Source organism: Phalacrocorax aristotelis, chromosome 3 (genome assembly GCF_949628215.1).
Source record: "Phalacrocorax aristotelis chromosome 3, bGulAri2.1, whole genome shotgun sequence".
NCBI lineage: Eukaryota > Metazoa > Chordata > Aves > Suliformes > Phalacrocoracidae > Phalacrocorax > Phalacrocorax aristotelis.
In genome coordinates, this window is record NC_134278.1 from 99,234,743 (window position 1) to 99,246,259 (window position 11,517).

The 11,517-nt window shown below is 47.0% G+C and overlaps 1 protein-coding gene across 1 annotated transcript; it reads right to left on the reverse strand.

Moving 5' to 3' along the window:
• Window positions 1–2,553: 2,553 nt before the first annotated feature.
• LOC142055144 (ankyrin repeat domain-containing protein 9-like) lies at window positions 2,554–8,214 on the reverse strand. Its single transcript, XM_075088669.1, has one exon. It carries the CDS (start codon window positions 8,056–8,058, stop codon window positions 7,168–7,170), a length of 891 nt encoding a protein of 296 aa, XP_074944770.1. The 5' UTR covers window positions 8,059–8,214; the 3' UTR covers window positions 2,554–7,167.
• Window positions 8,215–11,517: the final 3,303 nt, after the last annotated feature.

Below are 11,517 nucleotides of genomic sequence, written 5' to 3' on the forward strand. Positions count from 1 at the left end.
GTTCAGGTATTTCTTAGGTGCACATAAGGTAGAGCATAATGGAGGCAGGGACTTGGTTCAGCATTACTAGAAATCTCCCCTGTTTAATTTTGCATTAGAGGACAATATGATCTACTGCTTAAATGAAAAGCAACCTTGGAAAGGAGTAATACTGCCTGCCTGGTTGCTCATTGCTGTTACCAGACCCCCAGTCCCCCTGGGCAGTGCTGGCACTGGTGTGACAGCACCATGATCCAGCTTTGCTGGGGCTTGCTCAGTCGAGGGCAGGGGTAGGGAGCAGGTAGGCAGCAGCAGGGTGGACCTGTGTCTCTGAGCCACTAACACTAGTTCCAGCTTGAAGATTTCATGACAGTATCTTTCGATATGAGACAAAGACCATCTGAGATAAATGTCAGCCCGAGTGTGGATGGCCAGGACATTATATTGCCTTGGTTTGAGACTGCTGCCTGACACTCCCTGTGATCCTGAAGCTGAGCTCCAGGGGAAAGTGGCAGGGTGTGGTTTCTGTGCTTTTGTGCTTCTCCTAGTTTGTACTGCAGTTTGGGATTCTCCACACTCTTTTCCCTATTTCTGTTTAACTGTAGGAGCTGCTTCCCAGAAGGAATCTTGCCATACTGCCTCTCCCAATCCTTTTCTTCCCTTTTTTCTCCCACAGTTTCTTTTGTGAGTTTGGCAACTCTGTGATAATCATTCCTCCTCCTCACAGCTCTGCACAGGAATCTGCCCATCTGATGGCGTGGGTGGGCATAGCTGGCATACAGAACACAGCTGTCTTCTCTCTGTACGCATGAAGTTCACCAAAAGCCTTCCCACTAGCAATAAACCTCTGCTTCACAGGAGATCCATAGCAAAATACGAACACACTTTACTAGAGCTGGAACTGGGACCCAGTCTGGAAAGTGACCATTGATTTTCCAATTCAAGCGGCCTTTGGGAGTCGTCCCTGGAGAAACCTGGCTGCTTGGCTTCAGAGTGGCTTCCCAAGTGCTAGAGACAACTGTGAGCATCTTGGGAGCTGGATACCAATGGCCGCATGTAGTCATCCATATCATCAGCTGACTGTGGTGGTGCAGCAAAACACAGCCCATGCTCCCAGAAGGCGTTGCTGCTGTGCTCACCAGACAGACACAGGCTAGTATGGGATGTGTCAAACCCGTCAGCTGCATTTGGGGTGACTCACTTAGGGAGGGGCACTCAGGTAACTGAGGTGTGGGCAGGATTTCAGTCAATGCGCCATCTGCTTCTGACAGTGCTTTCCCTGCACAAGGGAATATACCCTTTAAATTTCTCTCTTTATTTAAATGCCCGTCTTGCTGCCCGTTGGCGTGTGGGCTACAACTAACTACAGTTGTGAAAAACCTGATACCTAGATGAGACTGGCTCTGAGGGGTGCGTCAGCCCAGGGCTCCCTCAGCTGCCAGAGCCCTGATGGTCAGCCTCAGCAGAGCTGCCAGGGCACAAGAGAAATCAAATCAGCTTCTCATTCTCAAATAAAGGAAAGGTGGCAGCAAATAAACCAGAAAACTTACATCTCTGGGGGCCACAGTCTTGAGGTGGAGTAGTTCAGGGCTAAATCTCCCACTGTGAAAGTAAGGATATAGTCTTTTTTAAGTGAAAACAAGTCCCCTCTCTTCATTACTCTGTGAAACAAATAACTTACTATGGAAGCACAGGCTAGAGTACAAACCCCTTGGGTTACAGCCTGTATGTACTAGTGCGCATTGAGACCTGTGGGTATGGTTGGCAGTGGTGTCCAAGCCCTGTGATACCATCACCTGGAAGCCTTTGGGTAGCTGTTTTTGGCAGGGCAGTGGAGGAGCTGGGTAGTCCATGTTCATGCACAGAAGTCAGTGGATTATTACCCCAAGGGAGGTGGCACAGAGGGTGCAAGGTGCACTTTTGCCTGAGGACCTTCAGCAGCAGCTGAGCCTACAGGAGCAGGTGGAGTTGGAGCTGGAAGCCTTACTAGGGCATCCTTCCTCAGAGAAAACCTTAGGAAGGAAAGCAGCTTGTTGACTGCATACAAAACAGACAGGGAAAGGAGGCTGCTGGCACTGTTATATTCGCTGCAAACAGCTTTGTCATAAACTGCCATGAGCTGAACTCAAACCTAAAAGATTAAAATCTCCAAAACCAATTACCACTTGCCCCTGTTGAGCCCCTTCTTCTGATTCATCACCAGCTTGCAGCAGATCTATGAAATGTGGGTTCACCTCATCACTTGGGGTCATCCCCCGCCAGCACAGCCAGCTATTGCAAGCCTGTGAAGGAAAATATTATCTTCCTCAGATAGCATTTTTTGAGGTAATGGCTCAGGAGTCAGAATGAAATCATCAAACACCAAGATGAGCCAAAGCAAAAGATATTGGTGGGTGGTTTTGACCAACTGGCTAATAAAAGACGCATCAAGTTTATACTGAAAGTTTATTACAGTAGTACAACCAGATTAAATGATTTTCACAGCTGATACACCTAATTATGTCACGGTATGTATATATATTTTATTCCCAGCACGTTACAATCTTTTTATTTTTAATCATGCAGCGAGTAATGTACAAACACAATTATATGGAAGTTTATTTTTTCCCCTAAAAAAGAGAAACCAAAATTACAAAAGTATGGCTTTATAAGAAAGTCATATCATACAATGAACATTCATTTGTACTTAGACATGGCAACATTTGGTCTTAATCAGTGAACAACAGCATCTGCCACTGTCATGCTGATCCCAAAAAATGCCAAGGGAACTGGGAACAGGGAAATGCCCATCGGTGTTAGAGAGATGGAAAATATATATCTATATACATTCAAAGTACCAAAAACATAAAAAAAACGTTTTCAGGGATTAAGCGTCACATTTATTTATATGCTGAAGTCAGAGTTATGGAGCCTTGAAGAATATAAGAGCATAAACAGTTTCTGTTTTCCTTTAGACCAACAAACATCAGGAGTGATGCAATTGACTTAAAAAGCGTTACTTCAGATGTACAGAGCTGTAAGTGAGGTCAGAATCTGGCCTGTCCTTCCTGCTAATGGTGCTGCAGAAATAGACAGAAGCATAGGGTTAGGAAGTCATAGGTGGCTGAATTTTGTTGGCAGCCCAGATAAAAGAAGGACAAAGATGTATGTTTAATAGATTTTATTTAAAAAAAAAAAGGATTCAAGAATAAAATGTGTCTGCTGTCACAAACCCTTCGCTGGATGGTTGTGGCTGTTGGAGAGCAGAAGCCCTTGTGGTAGGTGTCCAGGGGTAAAACACCCATTTCAAGAGCAAAGCTGCTGCCTCTTTACAAGAGAAGAAGAAATGTCCTTACCTGTTAGCAGCACAGAGCTTGGGACACACACTTATCTCGTGAAAAGGCTGCTTTCTTAAGGCATTGATCACTGATGTGTACAAGTACGGTAAGTCAGTTACGAGTTTTACCAGGAGAGGGCAGACAGAGACACAGACACGCATGTGCACACGCGGGCCCACACATCTACACACACAGGTGCGCACGCACACACCACAGTCACTCCCAGTGCTCCCTGAAGTGATACATCGCAACTGAAGTCACACGTGCGCACACACCTCAGATCCTTACAACGCTACTCCTCAAAACTGAAATTAGAAAGCTGTAACCTGCAGAGCCAACCGGTAATCCAAAGATTAGCAAAGACTTCGCCCTCTCCCTTTTCTCTCTTGCTTTTATTCTCTTTCCCAAGTTCAGAAATAGAGATCTTGGCTACACTTACTCAGTATGTACGTATGCTAAATGTAAACATCACCACACAGCACCTAGCACCCTTTTTGATTAACCAAGTCACTAACATATTTGTCATGCAAGCATAGGGGCTTTTCAAGACTACCAACTGTCAGGTTGCAGGAAGTGTGGAAAATATTTTGAGCTTATTTTTGCTAATGACCTGGCTAGGAAAGAATGGAGAAAAAAAATCAAAACAGATGGGGCTGAGGTAGATTTGGCTGTATCTGATGTAATGTCACTGTACTGAGCAGGAAGACAAATGGGATCTTAAACTAACAGGCAGGTCACTGCAAGATAAGCAAAACAGGTTTAGGGAGAAGATTCCTCCACTCCAGCAGAAGGATGCCCCATCCTGCAGTCACATCGCTACAGGTGATGGAAAGAGATGTCACACATGGAGGTCAGATGGCAGCTTAACAGCTGAGGGCCAGCTGGTGCTTGATCTCTTGTTAAAATGGTCAGAAAAAGGAGGAAGGAGAGGGCTGTGGGGTGATCCTTGCAGTGCAGGCAGCTGCCTGTTGCGCGCTGGGCCAAGCACACCAGAGTTTTTGCACGTTGGCCAACAGTGGGCCAGCAGCTTTCTTCCAGGATGTGGTACGAGACTCATATATACTCCAGATTTTGAGTTCCTTGAGCAGTTGCTGAGAGTGCAGCTCTTATCCTCTGTCTGGGCTGGTGTATAGAGGATAGCCTCCCACATGGACAAATGCACGCATACAAGCATCCTGCTCCCTGCTACAAATCCACCCATCGAGCCTAAAGTGCCTGAACCCTGACCTTCACAATGATCCACAACTATTACAGTCCAACAAGAGATTCCTACACCATTTTAGACCCACTTGCACCCAGTAGGTTGTTCTGGCTCTCTGGGTATATCCCTCTGCCTTCTTAGAACGTGCTACCTCATTAATGCCAAGAATGCCTACCTGCCTTCTTTGATTTGTAAGTTGAACAGCCTCCTCCTCTCTCCTGCCTTTCCTGAAACTCTTTATAGCACCGAAACTCTCATGGTTTCAAGCCAGCGCAATAACAGTTGATGATTTCCCTTCCCTCCTTCCCTGGGATCTCTGCTCCCAGGGCCTAATTACTATTCTAATAATATCCACCACCAGCCCCCTCCGCCTCTCACCCACCGTCATCCGGATGAGATACCGCATTGCTGCTGAGGACAAATCCAACCCTGCTCCTCCGGACTCCAGGGGTGCCACAGAGGCTGTGCTCTGCATAGTTTCTCTCATCTGCCTTGGGCAGTGAGTGCCTGCTTTGTCCTCTGCCTACAGCTCCGCATTTCTGGGAGCCTGCAGGGCTTGGCAGAGACAGCTCAGCCACCACTTACAATGCAAATCTCCCTTGGGCTCTGCTTTGCTTCCCAAGCTGTGACAGCCTGTGCCTGCTGCAGAGGCTGCCGAGCCAGCAGCCTCTCTGCAAAACCCTCGCCCAAGACTGACCCTGAATTTCTCCACCACCGTTCACGCCCTCCCCCATGCACAAGGAGGAACAGACACAGATGGGGAAAGACATGCAAGTCCCCAGGAGCAATGGTGGAAGGACACTGCAGCATCAGGGATGTGGGATTTCAGGAGAAGGGTTAACCCCTTCGTGGCCTGCTTGCCTCTTTTAGGGCTGGGCTGACATTTTCTCCATCTCACAAGCAAGTCTGCACCTTCACCTAGCGCATCATGGGTGGCACCAGCACTGGAGTGTTTCCATGGCATGCGGGAAGGGCTGTCTGGGACGAGCATCCCAGTGTCTCCGACAGGATGTTCCAGTTGGCTGTGCCCGGCAGGTTGTGCAGCCCTGCAGGAAATCTCCACTTAGCCATGGCTGGCATCGCCAGTGCCCTGGCACACGGGAGGTACCCTGCACACAGGGGAACCCAGCGGAAGTGCTCCCTGTGCTGATGGAAAAAAGGGTGCAGCTCCATCCAGCACAGCCCCTTGGCACAGGCAGGGGATTAGCCAGATGAGACATGAGCCATTTTTGCATGGAGCAATTGAGATGCGAATGCATGTCCTTTCTTAGACAGAGTCTTGCTAAAAGGGTTTTGTGCCCCACAGCCTTTGGCTCTAAATTTGAAGAGGTGAGTGATTTCTTCACTGCTGTTCAGTACTGATCTGGGGAAGTGGGTTATGCTACTTCAGCAGAGCGGAAAGTTGCACTTACAAAAAGAGAATGTTGAGGTCCAAAATAAGGGATGTCCCCCAAAGGGAATTGGGATCCTGCCACTGCTCTGTTGGTGCTGAGCACAGCCGGAAGAGGCAGGACCAGTGCCTTGAACAGACAGGGCTCTGCCTGGGCAGCCAGGCGCAGAGCTCCCCAGAGAGCAGGGCAGCCCCAGCCCTGCTCTTTGCAAACACACCCTGCCTGCAGTGCCCAGGGGAGTCAACGGGAACTTTTTGTATTTTCCAGGATCAGGCCCTCTGTCTGGACCTGGGTGGCAAAAATACTCTAATTGACAAGAAGTGACAACTTTTAACAGCAGAACATCATACCCCAGCATAGGGTAACCAGCAGGTGCCAGTCGCTGTGAGACCTGCTGGGAAATCAAGTTAGTGTGCTACATCCCTTGTGGAGATACATTCAGCCCTAAAACACAAGTCAAGGAGAAATAATGTCACTTATGAAGGATAGGGCTTCCACTGGCCCTGCTCTGATTTCCATTTGTTTACTGGACGGCAGGGAAAACGGTTCCTTCCCCATTGCACAAGTCTGTAGAGGCATCAGGGCTGGGATTGCCTTTAACCCCCTCACTCCCAGGTGAGACAGGATGCTTTCAGTTAGCCATTCTGCCCACCTCTATCTCCCCTCCCCAGGAATACACACTCACTGCCCCTCTCTGAACTCACACCCTCTGTGCTATGACCTGCTGTAAAGTAACTCAGTAAAATCAGGTACCCTGCAGGACTGCCTCTACGCCCCTGCAGCATCAGCCATGGACCTTCTGGCTATTACTAGATGATGGTGGATCATTGTTAGAAAGGAAACCTGACATCTGAACCTTGTTGGTACAGGATGGTGTTTCTCCCAGCTCTAGCAGAACACAGTCCCATAGATACATCATTTGAAAATCCCACTGGGCACATAGTTCCTTTTTACCTGGGTAGGTTACACAGGATACAGTTATACTGGGAATTCAGATACACTGATACCAGCTGACAGCTAAGAAACCAAACATAACACAGTCTCGACTACAGTTAACCCTTCACATGCACAACAAAACAGAAAACAAGGAAGGCTTTTGCCTTTAAAAGTGCCGTGCCTGCAATCAATTAGAAAAGACATTTAAAACCTTGTCACAAAATACTGGATTTTCCAGCATAGCCTAATAGGTCAAGTACTAAAATCACACTAAAATGCAGAGGGTGGTGGATGACCAGATCCCCTAAGTTGCCTTTGAAAATCCAAGACCCAGTGAATAAAGTCAAGGAAAAACATTTACCACATTTTTTGTTGGTAGCTTTTTGCCATAGGATGGTAAGGGCTTTAGTGCCTGAGGTATAGGTAGCTCCTGGATGCTTTTAGGGAAGTGGGAGGGGGGAAGAGTCTGGAGAATAGTTTGCATAGCTTGCAGATATAAAGAAGCAGGTGTGTTCCCCACCAGGCTGTTGAATTTGTCTTCCCCCAGCAAAGCTGTCCAGTGGTCCGGATGCTCCTGCAGAACTTTCCGCATCTTAAACTGTGGGTTGGGCATGAAAAGCAAGAGGTAGTCGAGGCAGAGCTTCTTTGATGCCACATTGACTTTGGAGTCCCACATCTGCTCCAGGATGACGTCCAGCGGGGTAAGCCCTTTACTGTCCTCTATCCTGGGAGAAGCTCCATTTCCGAGGAGGATGAGGACCGTCTCTGACCTCAGCAGTTCGCAGGCAAGGTGCAGGGGGGTTTTCCCATCTTCCAGATGAAAGCAGCCAGTCCTATTGATGTAAGAGTTCAAGCTGGGGAGCTTGTGTGCAATTTTGATGATCAGCCCCAAGATATCTCTCCTGTCGTATGTGACCGCCATGGCCAAATGCGGAGCAGAGGATGGGCAATAGCAGAAGTGTTCCCCAGGCACCTTGAGAGCCTCCTCTGGAAAATGAGACAGCAGATACTGAGCGTAAGGCAGGTGGTTATGCACCACTGCATAGAGAAGGGCTTCTGAAGGTGAGTAGGTTCTTAGGCTGGCATTTTCCTCCCAGTAAAAATACTCCATAGTTCTCATGTCTTCCAGCATCCACACAGGCTTGTGATCTCTCACAGCCTGGTAGAACATATAGGATAAGAACTTGCAGTGCCTGCTCTGATCATCCTGCAGGCTGGCCTGGTTACTGGCCATGGCTCAGCAAATAAAGAGCAGCTCCACGTAAAATCACTCCAGACTGTAAGATCTGTGCACTTGGAATGCAGATCCGGATGCTGCTGCAACCTTCAGGCTGTCATTGCTGCCTGGACTGCACTAGCTGGAATGCATGGGCTGATCATCTCCACCCATTCATTGTTTTTCCCCTCACTGCAGTGGTTTTGTTTAGGTAAGCACAATCCCACAGGCTCAGTTAACCCATGCCATGCAAGCAGATGGTTAGTAAGTACATCCCGCTCTGTGTGTGGCACAGGTTACTGGAATGCTGTCAGACTGCAAGTGATTTTATACACACACAGCTAGAGAGAAGAGAGGGAGAGACTAAAATTAGCTTGAGAGGTGAGGCAGATTTCTGTCTGCATTTCGTGTCTACAGCTCATCAGCTCATACATTGCAGTAAGTGCAATAGCAATATTCGTCTATTTTTTGTATGCCACTCACACACACGCAGCTCATTACATAGTAAAAAATATGTAGCAGCATAAAATGCTCCACAGCTGATAATACACCTGATTATATGCTCAGGAAATCCAGGGATTACTGGTAGCTGTAGCATTAGAAAGGGATCCCTATTTTATAAATAATGGTATGGCTAGCCACTTAGGAGACACTGATGTTAATGGATTGTCTATAAGGCATTAGGGATGTTTAAGATCCCAACATTAATCTCTGCAGAAAAAAAAAGGGTCGAAGAGGATGTGTGGTAACCATGCCCAGAGTCATAAAGCATATTGCTTGGTTTAAATGCCTGCCTTTGTTTAGCAAGGAAATATCTAAAGTGCCTCTCCATTGCACAGGAGGTACATAAACAAAAGGTTAATGGCCAAACTCCACTGGTGGATGGAGAGCTTTGTTCTAAGCATTTCTCAGATGTCATGCTCCAGGACTGGGGTCAGAATGAGTTTTAATGGGGGGAAGTGGGTTCCCAGTGCAACGCCCAGTGAAATGCCCTGGGAAGACACAGAGGAGCAAGTCCCACAGGCTTGAGGGAGTAGTGCCTGTTGGATGAGGCAGAAGGACCTGGCCAAAATTAAATTCACAGAAAAGACATTAACTAAGCACCCTTTATGGCAACTTGTGTTTAAGGAAGGAGGGCTTCCACGCATCTTATAAATCAACAGATTGCTGTAAGATGGTATCTCACCATCTTGATAGGAAAACTGGGAAAATACAGCAAATCAAGATTTTTTTCTTAATTTAGAAAGGAGACAAAAATACATTCAGTATATTGGAACTAGAGAGTATTCAAGTATCAAATCTGAACATCTCCAAATGATGTCTGGGGTCATCCATCATGCTATCACTTCCAGCTTAAGCCATGGCACATTGACCCCAGCACAGGCAGGCTCACAGCCATCTTCTCAGATGTTAAATCCATCACTGACGGCGATCATCTTGACCAAAGTGGTTCTGCCACTGCTATGGCAGGGTGATGACCAAGCAGAGCCACTTTTGTAGTGCCTCCTGTCCCTCTGCTGTGCAGAGACTGACAGGCAGTCATCTTGCAGTAAAATGCAAATGAATTTCTGAACTCCACCTGTTGTAGACTATGGCACACAGCAGACCTGGACACCTTTGCCTTCCCTTCCTTGGCCATCCGGCCCCTGGGAGACACAGTCTGTGCAGCACATCCCCCCTCCTTACTTGCACCTGGCCTGGCGACTGCAAGCTCACAGGCTCACTTGGACCAGAAAGTTGACCATGGTTATTTTGGACATGGAGAAGGGATAATTTGGCACTGACTCTGCTTGCTGACCCAGCTAACCCTGAGGCTGCAGGACAGCCAGCCTGGCACAAGGGATGGTGCAGGAGTCTTCAGCCAGGAGAGCAGAAATGAGGAAGCCAGACCCTTTCAGGGTCAGCCCTCAGTCACTGAGGGGTGGCTGCAACGCCAAACCTAATGTGTGCAGAGACACATAAAAGTCAAGAGAAAATATCCTGTGAGTATCTCCAAGGAAAAGGGAAGCTGAAATCCCGAATCGGGGATGTCCACCAGGCTTACAGCAATTGCCTCTATACCACAGGTCCAGGATGTCCAGGACGTGGAAATATCTGTAATTACAGGTTACCTTGTAATTACAGGTTACACTGTAATTCTGCCCAGGAAGGCCAGCACAAAACTAAGGGAGTCCTTCGCATGGTTTGCTTGGTTCTGTGTGATGTTAAATGGCACAGATCTCTGCCAGAGTAATGCCTGCTGTGCTGGCTCCTGTCCTTGGCCTGTCCTTGGTTTTTTCAGTAGTTTAGAAAAGCTGGAGCCAAGGGCACATGTTTGATGGCAACGTGTCTCTTCTGAATTTTGTTACAAACATAATGCACCTCTAAAACATTCTAGAACCATTAGAAATGGAAGACGTTAATTTGGAAAGCTTTACTGAGGAACTGGAAGAAGATAAAAGAGTTTGGGAGTTTCTGTTTATTTCTTCGAATTTGGATTTGTGGCTAAAAATAATGCATCCTAATTCATAAGATATTTGTTGTGACTTCCTTCTTTGCCAGAGTGCAGGCTAGAAGGTGAGCACAATCAGTTTGGACTCACGGAGGGAGTGTCCCAGGGAGCTTTCAGTAATGATAACAATAACAATAACAACAATAATACTAACAACAACAACAACAAAAACAAAACAAAAGAAAAAAATTGCTACGCACACACTTCTTAGCTTCTACCCCTACTCCTGGTGTAATGCTCCCCCTGCCCTTGCTTCTCTGCGTCCTAAGGTTGGTGGTTTCATTCTGGGGGTGGTAGGGGTGTTACAGGACATTGTCAGCATCTGGATTCCTTCAATGGGAGGAATGTGAGGTTGATGGTGATGGTTTCTACTTCCTCACTCTAGAATCTTCTCCGGGTCAGTTTTATGATTGTATGCTTTTACACCTTGTTTTTTTTTCATTGGATTGAAACTGCATTTTACATCCTAATTTACTATATATGTTGATTGTATACATGTAATAAACTGCTTCTTTGTCCTTTTTGCTGTCCCTAAAATCATTCTTTCCCAGCTCCACATCTGTATTTCTTTGTGACCATACGTGAGTTGTTTGTAGCTGTGAGGTCTCCCGAGACAAGCCTGTGCCCTATCTCTTACCATCCCTTGCCTGTACTCCTCTGCACCGAATCCTGTGCCTCTACTTCTCTGTGCCTTTCCTGTCATACCAGGCTTATGATTAACTCTATTAACTCTAGTGTATTAAGCTGGAGTCGTGAACATCTGTTGTGTTAATGATAAGTCTGAGGAGAGGATAGGGAGAGAACCTACCGTTGAGTAACAAGGTTCAGACAGGACCCCCTTGCTTTCTAAACTCCTTCTCAGAGAGGAGTCTAGGTGCAGCTAAGTCCAGTCTTAGTCTCAGACTTGGTCAACGGTTTATTTTCTAAGGGTTGTAGAAGTAACCACTCATCAGAGTATTTGTTGTTAGTAACTAATTTGCTAAATG